At 35.7% G+C, this 19466-nt stretch overlaps 1 protein-coding gene across 3 annotated transcripts in view; it reads left to right on the forward strand.

The window, feature by feature from the left end:
- The window catches only part of ANAPC10 (anaphase promoting complex subunit 10), a 102803-nt gene that overhangs the window by 7977 nt on the left and 75360 nt on the right, over positions 1 to 19466 (forward strand). For all 3 annotated transcript variants that reach the window (XM_015541921.2, XM_015541920.2, XM_007091772.3), the window contains exon 3: positions 17323 to 17413. In XM_015541921.2, the coding sequence (XP_015397407.1) occupies positions 17323 to 17413 (91 nt within the window). The remainder of the gene's footprint in view (positions 1 to 17322; positions 17414 to 19466) is intronic.

Consider the following 19466-nt stretch of genomic DNA (forward strand, 5'->3'; position numbering starts at 1 on the left):
CTTTGAAGGGGACCTGGTGGGGCTCCTAGAGGTAAAATTCTTGAAAAGGTGCAGCTCTTCCTAAGGTTGGGCTTCTAGGAGTTTTTATCTCTCAACCTAGTCTACACTTAGTTGCCAGCAATTAGTCAATTACTCTTAAAGTTTTCCTACCAGTTGCTGACTCCAGCAGCATTTGCTACTTCCGGTAAGCTGTGATTCTGTGTTTTGTTTTGTTTTGTTTTGTTTTTTCAGTTTCCTGGGTGGTGGTTTGCCCTGTGACCTGAATTCTCTTTAAGACCTAAGATGTATTATTGATTTTTCAGTAGGTTTGGCTTCTTTTCATTGTTATTGTGAGGATGAAAATGACATTTTCCAAGCTTTTTATGTGTCAGACTGGAAGCTGGATGTTTTTCCTTTTCCTTTTAAACTATATATATCTTTATATTTGAAGTGGATTTTTCATAGACAGCACTGGGTCTTGGTTTTTAATTTATTTAAACCTGTGCACTGTCAGTGTAGACCCTGATGAGGAGTTTGATCTCATGAACCATGAGATCATGACTTGAGCTGAAATCAAGAGTTAGATGCTTAACTGACTGAGCCACCCAAGCACCCCTTGGTTTTTAATTTAATCTGTTATTCTTCATCTTTTAATTGAGAGGCATTTGTTGGTTATTATTTATTTATAATTATTCATTATTTTTGATGTCATTAGATTTAAAACTACTATCTTGGAATTTTCCTTATTTTTTTCCTGTTGATGTTTTTTCTCTTTTTTTTTTCCTGTTTTTGGGTAAATTCAGTATTTTTTTTTATGATTCTGTGTTATCTCCACTATTAACATTATTGGTTATATATCCTTTTTGATATTTTTGAGTGGTTGCCCTGAGGATTCCTTTTTTTTTTTAATTTTTTTTTTAATCTTTATGTTTAAGAGAGAAAGAGAGAGAGAGACAGAGACAGAGACAGAGAGACAGAGCGTGAGCAGGGGAGGGGCAGAGAGAGAGGGAGACACAGAATCTGAAGCAGGCTCCAGGCTCTGAGCTGTCAGCGAACATGATGCGGGGCTCGGACTCACAGACCGTGAGATCATGACCTGAGCTGAAGTCAGACGTTAACCCACTGAGCCACCCAGGCGCCCCTGCCCTAAGGATTTCAATATATATCTCTAATCATCACTTCATAGTAGTATACCACCATAGGTACGGTATATGAATCCTTCAAAAGGATACTTGCAATTTTTACCTCTAATCCTTTATGCCATTTTTGTCATACATTTGACTTTTGCATATTTTAAACTGCTGAATATATTCGTGCTATTTTTGTTTTAAAAGGTAAATTATAGTTTGAAGCAATTAAGAAATAAAAACTACTTTTTATTAATTTTTTTCAGTTTTTGGAACTTAATTTCTTTTAATAGATTCAAGTCTTCTATCTGGTGTCATATTCCTCTTACCTGAAGAACTTTCTTTAACATATTTATGTATTGTAGGTCTGCCAGCAATGTTTGGTTGAAAATTTTTTCATTTTGATTTTAGTACTGTGGTATATTTTCCCTGCATGGAATTCTAGGTTGGTAGATTTTTTATTTTACTACTTTAAAGATGTCATTCCATTATTTTCTGGCTTGCATAGTTTCTGAAGAGAAATCTGCTGTAGTTAATGTAGCTTTTTCCTAGTTGCCTTTAAGATCTTTGCTTTTCAGTAGAATGATTATGATGTGTCAGAGTGTGTGTGTTTGTGTGTGTGTGTGTTTAATTCTGTTTGAGATTCACTGAGATTGTTGCATCTTCTGGTTTGATGTCTTGCATTATTTTACAAAAATTCATGGTCATTATTTTTTTAAGTATTTCTTTTGCTCCGTTTCTTCTCTGTTGTCCTTCTATGAATCCAGTTATACATATGCTAGACTATTTGATTTTTCTAAACTGTTTGTTATTGTCCCATAGCTTTTAGGTGCTTTTTTTTTCCACTTTTTTTTTTTTCTTCTCATTTTGTTTTCCTCTGGATATTTTTTTATTGATCTGGCTTCAAGTCCACTACTTCTTTCTTTGGCTTTATTGAGTTTCATCTCTGATATGGTGGTTTTTTATTTATAGCTTTTCCATTTGACCCTTTAAAAATTTTTTTTGGAAATATTTTATTTTTAAGTTATCTCCAGCCAACGTGGGACTTGAACTCACAACTCTGAGATCAAGAGTCACATGCTCCACTGACTGAGCCAGCCAGCTGACCCTCCATTTGACTCCTGAGAAGTTTTTAATCTCTGTTGAAATTTCCTGTTTGTTCAAACATTTCATCTATCTTTTCCCCTAGATTCCTGAATATGTTAATCATAGTTGTTTGAAGTCTCTGTCCAGTAGTTCCAACATCTGGGTCATCTCTGAGTGTATTTCTATTGATTGTTTTGCCTTTTAGTAATATTGTTTTTCTTGCATGTTTGAGTGTCCTAATCTTTTATTGAATGCTAAATATCATGTTAGTGGATACTGAGAGAAATGGTGGTTACACTTTGAAATGGATACTTCTTTTCTACTGTCAGTCCTTTATTGTGGGGGTTGAGTTAGTTAGGAATTGACCTGGTTTTTTGTTTGTTTTGCTTTGTGTGGTTACCTTCAGTACCTCACAGGGTTCAAATTCCTCTAAATATGCCCAGTGCTTAATGGTGGTAGGGTTGCCAGAAGAGGTTTTTTGTCTTTTTTTAATTTAAATTCCCATTGGTTAACATACAGTATAATATTAGTTTTAGGTGTACAATATAGTGATTCCATACTTCCATATATCACCTAGTGCTCATCACAACAAGTGCACTCCTTAATCCCTATCACCTATTTAACCCATCTTCCCACACACCTCCCCTCTGGTAACCATCAGTTTGTTCTTTATAGTTAAGAGTCTGTTTCTTGGTTTGCCTCTCTCTTTTTTCCCCCTTGGCCCATTTGTATTGTTTCTTAAATTCCACATATGAGTGAAATCATATGGTATTTGTCTTTTTCTGACTGATTTATTTTGCTTAGCATAATTCTCTTTAGCTCCATTCATGTCATTGCAAATGGCAAGATTTCATTCTTTTTTATGACTAATATTCGTGTGTGTGTGTGTGTGTGTGTGTGTGTGTGTGTGTGTGTATGCCACATCTTTTTTCATTTGTCAGTTGATGGGCACTTGGGCTGTTTTCATAATTTGGCTATTGTATATATCATGCTGCTATAAACATCAGTGCGTGTATATTACTCTAAATTAGTATTTTTGTATTTTGGGGGTAAATACCTAGTAATGCAATTGCTAGATCAAAGGGTAGTTCCATTTTTAACTTTTTGAGGAACCTCCATACTGTTTTCCAGAATGACTGCACCAGTTTGCATTCCCACCAACAGTGCCAAAGGGTTCCCCTTTCTCCACATCCTCACCAACATCTGTCATTTCTTCTGTTGTTGATTTTAGCCATTTTGACAGGTGTGAGGTGATATCTCATTGTAGTTTTGATTTATATTTCCCTGATGATCAGTGATGTTGAGCATCTTTTCATGTGTCTGTTGGCCATCTGTATGTCTTCTGCTCATTTTTAATTGGATTATTCATTTTTGGAGTGTTGAGATTTACAAGTTCTTTTTTTTTTTTAAGTTTTTATTTATTTATTTTGAGGGGGAGAGAGCAGGTGAGCACGGGAAGGGCAGAGAGAGAGAGAGAGAGAGAGAATCACAAGCAGGCTCTGCACTGCCAGCACAGAGCCCAGCGTGGGGCTTGAACCCATGAACCGTGGGATCATGACCTGAGCTGAAACCAAGAGTCAGATGCTTAACCAAATGAGCCACCCTGGCCCCCCCTACAAGTTCTTTATATATTTTGGATATTAACCCTTTACCCGATATGTCAATTGCAAATATATTCCTTCATTCCATCAGTTGCCTTTTAGTTTTGTTGATGGTTTCCTTCACTGTGCAGTAGCTTTTTATTTTGACGAAGTCGCAATAATTTATTTATGTTTTTGTTTCCCTTGCCTCAAAAGACATATGTAGAAAGAAGTTGCTATGGCTGATGTCAAAGAGGTTACTGCCTGTGTTCTCCAACCAGAGGAGTTATTTTTTTATTTGTTTTCTTTTCTAAGTAGGTTCCATGCTCACTGTGGGGCTTGAATTTAGGACCCTGAGATTAAGAGTCACGCATTCTACTGACTGGGTAGCCAGGCACCCCATTTTTAAAAATATATTTTACCCAACATGGGGCTTGGACTCACAATTCTGGGATCAAGAGTTGCAAGCTCTACTAACTGTGCCCACCCCCCCTCCCCCCACAAGAGGAGTTTTTTAATGTTCCTCCTCCACTTTCAGTTTTCAGCTATCTCTGTACCTCTGTGCTTCAGAGGGTGTCTCTCCATGCTCTTTCCCTGCCTTCAGCTGTAGAATGCTATACCTTGTTACTCAGTGTAGGGAATGAGAGGTAGGGCTTCTCTGGTTTCCTGGTCCAGCTTCAATCTTAGCCATCTCTTGTGTGCCTGGCCTCCAAGGTAGGGCTTTCTCAGCATTTTCGTCCTTGCTATGTGTGATAGCCAAACTCTGCCTTGTATCTGTGGCTAGTCTTTTGTGGGAGAGTTTTCTGCCCTACCCCCAGAGGAAGGACTGTTTCTTGCCTCTACCCCAGGCATAGAGGATTTTTTTCTTTTAATCTTCTCCCTGCAAGGATGGGTCTTATCTGTCCTGGTGTCAGTAGGTTTGATGCTCATTCCTTAGCAGCTTAAGTCCTTTGTTCTGTTGGAGAGAAGGGTTTGGCAGGGAGGGTGGGGCTTTTTGCTTTTCCTGCAGTGGTGGTCACTTCCCTTCTTCAGGCAACCATTGAAGTAGCCTTTCTAGTCTCCTGCTCTCATATATGTGGTGAAGGCCCTTGGAAAGAGTCTGAGGGTCAATGTGAGTTCACTTTATATTTGGGACTACCAAGATTGCTGTACTTTTATGCTAGCCCACACTTGGCCTTTAGCAATTTGTTGAAGTTCTGTCTTATGTCTCATGTTAGTTTATTTGGTCGTTGTTCCTTCCTCCCATGCTCTACCACAGTTGGGAAAAGCTATATATCCTTTCTCTCCTGAGGCTGAGAGTTGCCCCTTCTTGGGTGTTAGGCTTTTGGGTTGCTGTGTTGTTTCAAGCTCTCATGTTTTTGAGGAAAATTATGAGTTTGTAATTTATCTAGCTTCTTCTTGTTTGAATGGGAGTGATGCCTTTTTCCAGCTTCCTACATCCTGGACTGCTTCAGAAGTTTCTAATATTCTTCATAGTATCAAATAGTTCTGTGAATTTGCTCAAATCAAACACTTCCCATTGCTTGACCTAGTAGCATAATTCAAACTGGTGGCTTACTGTGTCAATAATGGGGTATAAATCAATGTCCATTCACATCCTTTTATGCTATGAATTTTGCGGAGGGCAACACATACCCGGCTCCCTGAAGATGCCCCACTGCTCTGACATCTTGGAGGTACAGAAGAGAACAATAGCTAACACTCTCCGCCAGGAGAGTGGTGGGATTTATACAAAATGTGTTAGGTACAAAAGTGATGCAGTTCATCAGTTTTGTGTCATACATTTTACTTCCATCACCTTTGGGTATTTCACTAAATACCATTGTATGGTTATACATAAAGAATGACTGACTGGGGTGCCTGGGTGGCTCAGTCGGTTGAGTGTCCGACCTCAGCTCAGTTCATGATCTCATGGTTTGTGGGTTCACACCCCGCGTCAGGCTCTGTGCTGACAGCTCAGAGCCTGCAGCCAGCTTCAGATTCTGTCTTTGACTCTCTCTGCCCCTCCCCCACTTGTGCTCTGTCTCTCTGTCTCTAAAATAAATAAACATTAAAAAAAAAAAGAATGACTACTCTTTATTAATGAGAAATAGCAATTAATGAGAAGGTTAATTGTTTAGCTTTTGCTTTGCTATGGTCAGGTATTTTTCATTTTTAGGCAGCAGACAATTGCTGAAATCTATAACACTGTTAGAGAGTAAAAGATAAAAGCATAGAATCCTGGCTTTACATCCTGGAGTTTACAGTCTAATGGAGGAATTATAGCTTTAAACTAGGCATTATTTTACAGTGTAATAATTTACAACTTTTATTTAGCATTCACTAAATGTTTTAAGTACTTTATGTGTATATGCAGTATCTGCTGTTATTTTTATCATTTTCCAAATGAGGAAACGATAGTACAGAAAGATTAAGTAATTTGATAGCGATCATGGGATTAGTGGGAATCCTGCGATTCAAGGCAGTCAGGTTCTGTGGTATCGTATTGCTTTCTACTAAGCATGGGCTCAGTGTAGTAGTGGCTGAGAAGGGAAGTGATTGATTCTGCCTAACAGATCAGGGAAGGCTTCATGGAGATGCTTATCTTACATGATGGAGCAAGAATAGGGTTTCACCGAATAAGGACATAAAGGCAAGAGAAACAGTATGCACAAAGGTGTACAGCTGAGACAAAACAAAGCTCATTCAAAAATTTTAGGTATAACTAGAACAGAGGGAAGTGGCATAGGCAAAGCTAGTTAGGTAGAGGCCTGATCATTGTTAAACAGTTGACACTTTACTGTATACAGCCATTGAAAAACTTTAAGTAGCAGAGTAAAACAGTATTTGTTCATATTTGAGAAGTGTAGAGGATGTATTGAAGTGAAGCAAGGTTAGCGGCAAAGAAGTCATTTAAAAGACGTGTAAGAATTCAGGTGAGAGGTGACATATGGAAGAATTTTAATAAACTTTCAAAATGTTAATAACAGTTTGTTGGAGGTACAAATTTACTTGCCTGCTATAGTGTGGTAGTAGTATAGAGCTTTGAAAAGTTATTTTTCTGTCTCTGGAAATACTGGTTCAATATTTCACTCAGATTAAAAATGGAATGTATTTAGTAGATTCAGCTTAATTGAAGACACATCACAAAACAATTCCACAATTCAGCACAATTGTCAGTCTCTGCCCAAGAGACTGGAAAAACTAAAGGTCAGATTTGTGTGGCCGCTAGCATTATAAGAGAGTCTTATTAGAGTAACTTAATCATTTAATTCCGTAAGCACTAAATTCATACTAGGTTGGGAAACAAAATTAAGGGGAAAAATAGGTACATCCTCTGTGTTTGACTCTATATTTGATACTTTACAAGCCAACAAAAATAAGGATTTAGTGAGGCTGTATTTTGTGAACATCTTCCAGGATATATTTTCCACTTGATTTATATCTTTTACCAAGGCATTGCTTTTATTAATTAATTTTAGAGGCATAATTCAATGGTGTAAGTTCTGTTTTTCTTTTAAAAAGTTACTAAATTTAAATCTTTTTAAGTTCACGCTATAACTGACAATTGTGATCATTGAGTGAATTTCTCATTGAATAGCAGTATGTGCATTGGTGAGAATAAAACAGCAGTATAAGAAATAGATCAAGAAAGGCCTTTCTTGGAAAATGAAATTTGTGCTGAGATATAAATGTTAGGAAGAATCCATTGTGCAAAGATTTCAGACAAGAATCTCTCTGACACAGGAAACAGGTAATTCAGAGGCTCTAAGCTAAATGGTTTGGCACGTTTGAGGTTCAGAAAGAAGTCTAGTGTGACTAGTGGATAGTGGGTAAGGAGGGCATGAGGTTGGAGACATAATTAGACATGGTCAGATTATGAATTTCTGGTAGAATTTGGATTTGAAGTACAATTTAGATTTGAAATACAAAGAGATACCACTGGAGATGTAAAGCAGGAAAGTGAGATGATCCGATACAGAGTTTAAAAAAATAAAATCACCATGGCCACTGAAAAATAATGGTTGGTGGTAGAGTAATGGTGAAGACCAGGGAAAGAAAGGCTAGTATAGTAATTTATGCCAGATGATGATGTTTTTGACTAGGTTGATGGTTGAAAATGGAGAGAAATGATGGCTTGGGATGTATTTTTAGAGGTGGGAAAAATTATGACTTACTAAGGGAAAGGAAAGATTCAAGAGTGACTCTTAGGTGTCTGGCAGAATAATTCAGTATTTCCTAAGTTGATAGTGTGTGTGGGGAAATAAATACTTTTTTTTTGGTCAAAACAAAGTTATGAGTCAAATACATTAGTTTTTAGATCAGCATTCTAGTGAGGTGTTTATTAGGCAATTGACTACAGAAGCTTGGAGCTCTTGGGGAAAGGTTTAGATTGGAGATACAAATTTTGAGGGTTAACAATATACTGATGATATTCTAAGCCTGTTGACTGGATTGACTCACCTAAGGAGAGATTGTATTTAGAAAAAAGAGTAAAGCCTCAGGGCTCTTCAAGATGTTGAGGCCTGGCAGAATAGCAGGAATAAGAATGCGCAAAGGGCAATAAAGGAGAAGTGGTCGTTGAACTAGTTGGAAAACTAGGAGAGTGGGAGATAATGGATAGAAGCCAAGAGAAGACAGTATATAAAGAAATTAGTTAATTCATCTCTTTTTTTTTTCTTAAATCGAAGTATAGTTGACACACAATGTTATATTAATTTCAGGTATACACCATAGTGATTAGATCTGTACATTACACGATGCTCGCCACAATAAGTGTAGTTACCATCTGTCACCATACAACATTCTTACAATATTATTGACTATATTCCCTATGCTTTACTTTAATCCCCATGGTTTATTTTATGACTAGATATTTGTATATCTTAATCCCCTCCACCTATTTTGCCCACCGCTTAGCAGTCCCTTCCCTCCTTCTGGCAACCACCAGTTTGTTCTGTTTTTATGAGTCTGTTTCTGTTTGTTTGTTTGTTTGTTCGTTCACTTATTTTGTTTTTAGATTCATAGGTGAAGTCATATGGTATTTGTCTTTCTCTGTCTCATTTCACTTAGCATAATACCCTCCAGGTCTATCTGTGTGGTCGTGAATGGCAAAATCTAATTCTTTTTTTTATGGCTAAGTAACTCATTGTACTTATATAACACAACTTGTTCATTCATCTATTTATGGACACTTAGGTTCTTTCCATATTTTGTTGTAAGTAATGGTGCAATAAACACAGGGGTACATGCATCATTTCAAATTAGTGTTTTAATTTTCTTTGGGTAAATACCCAGGAATGGAATAGCTGGATCATATGGTATTTCTATTTTTAATTTATTGAGGAACTTTTGTAATGTTCTTTGGAAAAATGTCTATTCAGGCCCTCTGCCCACTTTTTAGTCAGATTGTTTTGGGGGGTGTTGAGTTGTGTGAGTTCTCTATATATTTTGGATATTAACTTCTTATTGGCTATATCATTTACAAATAATTTCTCCCATTCAGTAGATTGCCTTTTGGTTTTGTTGATGGTTTCCTTTGCTGTGCAAAAAGCTTTTTATTTTGATGTAGTCCTAATATTTTATTTTTTGTTTTGTTTCCCTTGCCTGAACAGGTATATCTAGAAAAGTGTTGCTGAGGCTTGATGTCTGAGAGATCACTGCCTATGTTTTCTTTCAGGAGATTCATGGTTCTAGGTCTTATATTTAAGTCTTTAATCCATTTTGAGTTTATTTTTGAGTATGGTGTAAGAAAGTGCTCCAGATTTATTCTTATTCATGTAGCTGTCCAGTTTTCCGAATACCCTGCATTGAAGAGATTGTCTTTTCCCCGCTGTATATTCTTGCCTCCTTTGTCATAGTTTAGTTAACCATATGAATGTGGATTTATTTCTAGGCTCTCTGTCCTGTTCCATTGATCTATGTGTCTATTTCTGTGCCAGTACCATACTGTTTTGATTATTATAGCTTTGTAGTATAGCTTGAAATCTGGGATTGAGATACATCCAGCTTTGTTTTTTCTCAAGATTGCTTTGGCTATTCAGGGCCTTTTTGTGATTTTATACAAATTTTAGGATTATTTGTTCTAGTTCAATGAAAAATACTATTAGTATTTTGATAGGAATTGCACTGAATGTGTAGACTGCTTTGGGAGGTATGGCTATTTTAACAATATCAATTTTTTCTGTCTGTGAACATGGTATATCTTTCCATTTGTATCGTTTTCAGTTTCTTTCATCAATGTCTTATAGTTTTCAGAATACAGGTCTTTCCCTCTTTGGTTAAATTTACTTCTAGATATTTTATTCTTTTTGATGTAATTGTAAATTAGATGGTTTTCTTAATTTCTCTTTCTGCTACTTTTTGATTAGTGTACAGTAATGCAACAAATTTCTGTTTACTAATTTTGTGTATTGCAACTTTATTGACTCCATTATTAGTTCTAATAGTTTTTGGCCGTCTTTAAGGTTTTCTACGTACAGCATCTTGTCATTTGCAAATAGTGGCAGTTTTACTTCTTCCTCACCAATTTGGGTGCCTTTTATTTCTTTTTTCTTATTTGGTTGCTGTGGCTAGGATTTATTTTGTTGAATAAAAGTGAGTGTGGATATCTTTGTCTTGTTCCTGATCTTAGAGGAAAAGTTGTTTTTCACCATTGAGTATGATGTAAGCCATGGATTTTTCATATATAGCTTTTATTGTGTTGAAGTGTGTTCCCTTTAAACCCACTCTGTTGGGAGTTTTTATCATGAATGGATGTTGTACTTTGTTAAATGCTTTTTATGCATCTATTGAGATGATCATATTTTTTTATCCTTTTTTTTTTAGTTTTTTTTTTTTTTTTAGTTTTTTAACGTTTATTTATTTTTGAGAGACAGAGACCGAATATGAGTGAAGGAGAGGGGCAGAGAGAGGGACTCACAGAATCCAAAGCAGACTCCAGGCTCCAAGCTGGCAGCACAGAGCCTGACACGGGGCTCAAACTCACGGACTAGGAAATCATGACCTGAACTGAAGTCAGACACTCAACCGACTAAGCCACTGAGGATCCCCTATTCCTTCATTTTTAAAATGTGGTATATCATGTTGATTGATTTGTGGATATTAAATAATCCTTGCATCCCTAGAATAAATCTCAGTTGATTGTGGTCAATGATTCTTTTAATATATTGTTGAATTTCATTTGCTAGTATTTTGTTGAGAATTTTTGCATCTATATTCATCAGGGATATTGGCCTATAATTTTTTTTTTCTTTTTTGGCAGCATCTTTGTCTGATTTTGGGGTAATGCTGGCTTTGTAGAATGGATTTGGAAGTTTTCTTTCCTCTTCTATATTTTGGAATAGTTTGAGGAGAATAGGTATTAACTCTTCTTTAAAAGGTGGTACTTGTCTGTGAAGCCATCTGGTCCTGGACTTTCATTTGTTGGGAGTTTTTTGATTACCATTTGAATTTCATTATGAGTAACTAGTCTGTTCAGATTTTCTATTTCTTCCTGATTTAGTCTTAGAAGAATATGTTTTTAGAAATTTTATCCATTTCTTCTAGGTTGTCCAATTTGTTGGCATATAATTTTTCATAGTAGTTTCTTACAATCCTTTATATTTCTGTGATGTCCATTGTTACATCTTTCATTTCTGGTTTTATTTATTTGAGCCCTTTCCCTCTCTTTCTCTCTTTTTCCTTTTTGATGAGTCTGAAGGGTTGTCAATTTTGCGTATCTTTTTAGAGAACTAGCTCTTGGTTTTATTGATCTTTTCTATTGTGTTTTTAGTCTATTTCATTTATTTCTGCTCTGCTCTTTATTATTTCTCTCCTTCTACTAACTTTGGGCTTTATTTTTTGTTCTTTTTTAGCTCCTTTAAGTGTAAGGTTAGATTGTTTATTTGAGACTTTTCTTGTTTCTTGAGGCAGGCCTTTATCTCCGTAAACTTCCCTTTTAGAATTGGTTTTGCTGCGTCCCAAATATTTGAACTGTTGCACTTCCATTTTCCTTTGTCTCCTGGTATTTTTAAATTTCCTTTTTGATTTCTTTGTTGACCTATTGGTGGTTTAGTAGCATGTTGTTTAGCCACCGCTTTTTGTGTTTTTTTTTCCTTCTCTTTATTATAGCACTTAACTCTTTATATTGTAATTTATCTGCTTCAGTTCCTCAGTGCTGGCCAATGGAACATATTGGGCTGTACAGGGAGGTAGCTGCTAGTTATGTGTAGCTATCGAGTACTTTATTTTTTATTTATTATTCTATTTGAGAGAGAGAGAGAGAGCGAGTGGGAGCATGAGCAGGGGAGAGGGGTAGAGAGAGAAAAAGAGAGAGAGAGAGAGAGAGAGAGAGAGAGAGAGAGATAGTTATCTCATGCAGGCTCCATGCTCAACAAGGAGACTGATGTGGGGCTCGATCCCACAACCTTGGGATCACGGCCTAAGCCACATCAAGAGTCGGACACTCAACTGACTGAGCCACTCAGGCACCTCTCTGTTGAATACTTTAAATGTGACTAGTGTTATTGAAAAATCATTTTAAATTTTATTTATTTTTAATTAGTTTAGATGTAAATAGTCACAGCATAGATAGTGCATTAGATAAATGAATTCCACAGAGACCACGTGTTATCTATCTTTGTGTCTTCAGAGTCAACACATATGCCCCAGTTATAATAGCACCCTGGCAAACGTGGAAGGATTTGTGTTAAAAGAGATGCTTGAGGTAAAAATGGCTGTTTTACTCCTAGAGGCAATCTAAACTGGGCTACTCAAATGTATCTCATCTATTGATGTTGTGTTAGTCAGCTCTTGCTGCACTAATGGTCTGTGACAAACAAGCCTAATCTCTCAGTGGCATATTATAACAAAATTTATTTTTTGCTTGGCTATGGCTTGGCTGTAGGCTGTGACTTGGGTCTAGGCCTGCTCCATGTGTTCAGGCACAATGTCTTAGTGGGGTGCCAACATTTAGAAGGGTGCCAAGTTAGACCTTGCCAGCACATTTAAAACCTCTGCTTGTGTCACATTCATTTACATTGTGTTGACCAAAACAAGTCATGATTAAGCTCCACTATGACTAGAGTGTAGAATCATTTTGTTCTCCTGGAGGATGGGTAGAGAAGAGTAGATATTTACTAAACAATAACAGTAACCACAGGTGAATGCTAGTTTTCTTTTCCTTAGAGCAGTGGTTCTCACCTGGGGATGATTTTACCCCCTAGGGATACATTTGGTAATATCTGCAGATGTTTTTGATTGATACAACTGCTGGTTTGGGGGGGAAGATTGTGACTGACAAATAGTAGAGGCCAGAGATGCTGCTAAATATTTTAAAATGCACAGGATAGCCCCTGCTCCTGAAAGAATTATCCAGTGCACAGTATCAGTAGTGCCCAAGTTGAGTAGACTTGCCATAAAAGTTCTAAAATTTTAGCGTGCATAGTAATCACTTACAGGATTTATTAAAATACCGACTCTTAAACAGGTTAATGCTGAAAGTTTCTGATGCAGTAGGTTTAGATTTCCTAATAAGTTCCCAGATAGCAGTGATGCTGCTGGTCCAGGGACCATACTGTGAACCACCGACTTATGAATCACTACATCATATGAAAGTTTTTTTCTGGATAATATTGTTTGAGTGCATTATCATGATACCTATCAAAGCAGTTATCACAGGTCTGTCTTTTGGTTCTTTTGTTTGGACTAAAAGAATTCAGATACAACCCTGAATGGGAAGCTTTGGAAAAGAAGCTTACTCTATGAGCTATGGCACTGGCACATAAACAGATGCTTGTAAGAGGTTCTGTTTGTGAGACATATTTTGAAGAACTAGAAGCTGATAATCATACTTAGTATTCCAGAGGTAAAGATTTAGACTGATTAATTCTTGATGAGAGTGTACCTACTTAGTTATACTGTTAGAGTTTCATAAGCAATATCAATTAGAAAGACACTTACAATGACTAGTCTTGAGTTACAGGACATCCTCTTATTCTGGATAAGTTATTCAGGTTTTTTGTTTAATGTTTATTTTACTTGTTAAGAAAAAACACCATTTTGTGAAATTCTTTGAGCACACACTTGTAAAATTGTGAAATGAAAGAGAAAGAAAAACTGCTAAATAAATATGCTAAACCAAATAGCTAAAATAAATTATGTGACAAAAGGTCTTTTAATCAATAGAACATTTAACGGTAGAGCTCTTAAGGAAGAGTCCTGTAATTGAGTTATCCTCTTTTAGGGAACTCATAAACTGACAAGAAGAAAAAGGGATTTAGAACTTAAGAACTCTTTATGTTAGTACCAAAAGAACTTTTTATCTTATAATTTGCAGAACTGAATATTCTGAATTAGGCTTAGAAATAACATATAAAGAAAGAACAGAAGCATGGTCTAAGGCAGCATGGTCCAAAAGACATATAATGCAAGTTGCATGTGTAACTTAAATTTTTCTAGTACCTACATTAAAAAGGATAAAGAAATGGGTGCAACTAATTGTAATAATATGGTGTTTTTTTTTTAATTTTTAATGTTTCTTCATTTTTGAGAGAGAGAGAGAGACAGAGCACAAGTGGGGGAGGGGCAGAGAGAGAGGGAGATACAGAACCTGAAGCAGGCTGCAGGCTTCGAGCCATCAGCAGAGTCCAATGCGGGGCTCAAACCCACAAACTGCAAGATCGTGACCTGAGCCGAAGTTGGATGCTTAACTGACTGAGCCACCCAGGCACGCCAATGTAATAATATGTTTTTAGTTCAAGATAACTAGACTTATTATTAGTGAGATGGTTTGCATTTCATACTAGTCTTCAACCAATATATATTTTGCACTTATAGAAAATCTCAAGTTGAACTAGCCATATTTCTTCAATAGTCTCATGCAGCTAGTCGCCACCATATTGCACAGCACAGATCTAAGAGTTACAGAGTGAGTAATGGAGAACCTAGTTTTTATATTTTAAGATTTTCTTTGGTGCAATAGGAAGCTATTTTTTAACATTTATCTTGGTCACTGTCTGAATTCAGACCATCATCACTTGGAGTTTTGATTACTTAGGATGGGTTTCTCCCTCCCTGGCAATGAAGAATCTATCTGAAGATTCTGATCTGATTATTTCCTGATCATATAACTTACCTGTTAAAAATTCTTATGTAGGTTGGCATATTTTTCAAGATAATTTATACTTCATATCTTAGTACATAAGAGTCTGTATGATCTGACTCCTTTCATATGTCTCTGGTTCATTTCCTGATGCAACCCAATGTGTAGCCTTAGCTACCAAAAGCTACCTTTGCTTCCTATAGGTTCCACTTTTCCTTTTCTGTGCCATTATGTGTTTTTCTCTTTATTGAATGGTTTTTAACCTTGCCCTTCTACCTGTTTACCTAGTTAACTCTTACTAGTACTTCAGAATTTAATGCAAAAATTATTTTCTCTGGAAAAACCTTTTTTTATTTAAAAAAAAATTTTTTTTTAACGTTTATTTATTTTTGAGACAGAGAGAGACAGAGCATGAACAGGGGAGGGGCAGAGAGAGAAGGAGACACAGAATCTGAAACAGGCTGCAGGCTCTGAGCCATCAGCACAGAGCCCGACGCAGGGCTCCAACTCACGGACTGTGAGATCATGACCTGAGCCGAAGTCGGACGCTTAACCGACCAAGCCACCCAGGCGCCCCTGGAAGAACCTTTCTTATTCACTAGTATATACTGTAAATGCAGCGTATGAAGATTTAAGATATAAATCTCAGACTGCGGAGAGCATATTTGGATCACATTGAACAGACATAGGGTTAATATCCATAATAGTAAAAGAGTTATAAATCAATAAAGGGACCAAAGTGCAATGAAAATATAGGAGGTTATGAATAGGTGTTTTCTATAAGAAGAAATATAAATGATCAATGAAAGTTTGAAATAATAAGTTTTTACCTATCAGGTTAGCAAATACTTAAAAGAATGATTTCATTTTAGCATGAGTACAGAGAAGTGCTATCCAAGAGAAATCTAGCAAACCACGTATGTAATTTAAAACTATCCAGTACCCCTATTAAAATTTAAAAAGATACAATTTTCATAATTTATTTCATCTCCATATATCCAAAATTATTTCAATATATAATCAATATATAATAAATTATTAAATAGAGATATTTAATGTTTTTATACTAAGTCTTCAAAATCTAGTATAAAGATTTCAGAATATCACAAGTTTTACTGGTTACATAAAGGAATATATGTTCTTGTACATTATTGGTGAGGATGCATTTTGGAGGAGAAATTGGCAATATTTATCAAATTAAAAATTCAAATGACCCAGGGTTCTATTCCTAGAAGTCTATCCTCCAGAAATACTGATATGCATTTGAAGATTTTAGATAGGTAGATGTTTACTGCAGTGTTGTTTGTAATAGGAAAACATTGGAAACAGTCTAAGTACCCTATAGGGGTTTGGTTAAATAATTATTACACTTCCAGACAGTGAGATATTGTATAACCTTTAAAAAATGTGGGAGCTGCTTAGGTTAACTGAGTTACTATATGAGTTAAATAAACATTACATGATATAATCATATAAAATGCTTAGAATGTACCTGGCACATAGTGAATGTGATATCGGTATTTGCTGCTGCTGCTGTTGTTATTATTATTAATTATTATTATTGATATGGAAGAATCTTTCAGATAATTTAAGTGAAAAAGAAAAGCAAAGTGTAGAGCTGTTTATCATATGCCATTATTTGTGCAGCGGGGAAAAAAGAATTATGCATTTGCTTATATATGTGTATAGTATGTGTGAAAAAGTATGTAAAAAATTGATAACATTGATTATATTTGAGGAGGGAAACTGGATGGTGGGGGTGGGGGAGATAGAGACTTTCCACCATGTTGTTTTTTGTACCTTTTGAATTTGATCTATAATGAATTATACTACTTACTCAAAAAATTAAAATGTAAATTAAATCAATTTCTCTTAAATATTTTTGAAACATCCACACCTTACCATTAAATTATTTCTGTAATTAGTATGCATTATTATGATTTTAATCAAAAAGCAATACAGGTTATTTTTACTTCAGTTATCTAGAATAGCTAGATATGCAATTCTCGGCAAATTTAATTTTTGACTAATCAGAATGTTGATCAGAAACACTTGACTTCAAAATGTATGTGATTTTTGAAAATATTTCTAAGGTGTCCTTTTTCTTGTCACAAGAAAGATGTATGGCATCTTGAACTTAATAAAACCTGATTTTGTAGGACATGAGGATCAGTCTTATTACCACCTTGTAGAAAGTATAAAAAACTGGATTTGAAGACATGCTGTATTTAGAGTTTATTTAGGAGATATTCTTTAAAAATTAAAGCCAACAACCAAGAACAGTTGGCCCTAATGTAACATTTTGTGTGTGCAAATGATATTCTAAGAGTTGAGATCTTCTTAAGAAGATGGAAGAATTCTAATTTAAAGTTTAGAGTATTGACCATCCTCTTTATCAAACTTTCTGGACAAATGTGTATGGTAATTTTATATTTCGAATATATAGGTCTTTCTTTTTCATGAGAACTTACTGTCACTTGTGTTTTAGGATTTGGAGTGGATCAGTTACGAGATGACAATCTTGAAACTTACTGGCAATCAGATGGCTCCCAGCCTCATTTAGTAAACATCCAATTCAGGTAATACATTTTTGGATTTTTCTATTTGTGTAGGTTAAGTGGACAAAGTAATCTATTTTATTTACAAAAAAATTAAAGAAATATAGAAATTATGGTGAAATGCACTTAACTGGTTTTTATACGCCTTGAGATTATTTTTCTGCTTATTTAGATTGTGTTTTAAGTTTACCCTGTCTTGTCTTTTGTGAATTCTTTATGGTACTTTACACAGGTCCTTTTACATGGAGATTTCGTAAATATACTTTTCATGTCTGATTTATTTCGGAAAAATATGCTTTGCTTATGACCTAATGCAATGCCTTAATGCATCACAGTGAATACACCTGGAGTGATAATAGTAAGTTGTTTAGGTATAGACTATTCATTTCATTCTCAGATTTGTATTTCCATTTGGAAAAACAAATGTTTTAATTTAGAACCTCGAAGGACATTTTCAGTTTTGAAATGCTTACTTTTTTGGGGAAAGGAAAATAACCATATGTTTTTCAGTTGCTTTGAATTTATTGAGACACATGGAAACCAGTAACTTGGTTATCTTTCTCCACTTGTATCATCTGTTTTAACATTTTATGGTATTGTATTTTTAGTGTGTTTTTCTCACCGAGGGTATAGATTAGCAAATTTCTTTTTTTTTTTTTTTAATTTTTTTTAACGTTTATTTATTTTTGAGACAGAGAGAGACAGAGCATGAACGGAAGAGGGCCAGAGAGAGGGAGACACAGAATCTGAAACAGGCTCCAGGCTCTGAGCTGTCAGCACAGAGCCCGATGCGGGGCTTGAACTCACTGACCGTGAGATCATGACCTGAGCCGAAGTCGGCCGCCCAACCGACTGAGCCACCCAGGCGCCCCTAGATTAGCAAATTTCTTATGAAAAATCCAGATAATAAGTATTTTAGGCCTTGTGGGCTATCAGGTCTGTGTTGCAACTACTCAGGCCATTATAGCATGAAAACAGCCACAGGTAATACATACTGGCTGAGTTTAGCTTTTCTAATAAACTTGATCTTACAAAAGTAGGAGGTGGGCAGAGTTCACCCACTGGGGTGTAGTATACCAACTATTGCCCTTGTGTATTAAATATGTACATGCCAGAAATAAAAACAGCACCTAATATTTTTTTAAAGACTAAAAATATCAGATACTTTGCTAAAAAGCCTTATGTATTCATTTCATTTAACCTCTACAGCAATTTTTTTCTTTTTTTAAATATAATTTATTGTCAAGTTAGCTAACATGCACTGTATACAGTGTGCTCTTGGCTTCAGGAGTAGGTTCCCATGATTCATCACTTATATACAACACCCAGTGCTCATCCTAACAAGTGCCCTCCTCAATGCCCATCACCCATTACCCCTCCCCCGCCATCAACCCTCATTTTGTTCTCTGTATTTAAGAGTCTCTTATGGTTTGCCTCCCTCTTTGTTTGTAACTATTTTTTTTTTCCCTTCCCTTCCCCCCTGGTCTTCTGTTAAGTTTCTCAAATTACACATATGAGTGAAAACATGTGATATCTGTCTTTCTCTGACTTATTTCACTTAGCATGATACTCTTCAGTTCCATCCATATTATTGCAATGGCAAGATTTCATTCATTTTCATTGCCGAATAGTATTCTATTATATATATGTACCACATCTTCTTTATCCATTCATCAGTTAATGGATATTTGGGCTCTTTCCATAATTTGGCTATTGTTGATAGCGCTGCTATAAACATTGGGGTGCATGTGACCCTATGAATCAGCACTCCTGGATCCTTTGGATAAATTCTTAGTAGTGTTATTGCTCTACAGCTATTTTTATTCTTAGATAAATTAACTTGCCAAGATCACACAGCAAATGAGTGGCAGAATTGCAACTGAAGGCAAGTGCTCTGACCTGAGAATTTGTGCTTTTAACCATTATACTGTATAGCCTAGAGCAAATTTTTTCCATGACAACAAAGTTTATCACTTAAAACTGATACAATGAATGTCCTAATTTAATTGTATTATATTAGAAGAGCAGGCTTTTTTTTTTTTTTTTACAAATACAATTTTATATGGAAGGCTAG

Source organism: Panthera tigris, chromosome B1 (assembly GCF_018350195.1).
Source record: "Panthera tigris isolate Pti1 chromosome B1, P.tigris_Pti1_mat1.1, whole genome shotgun sequence".
Taxonomy (NCBI): domain Eukaryota; kingdom Metazoa; phylum Chordata; class Mammalia; order Carnivora; family Felidae; genus Panthera; species Panthera tigris.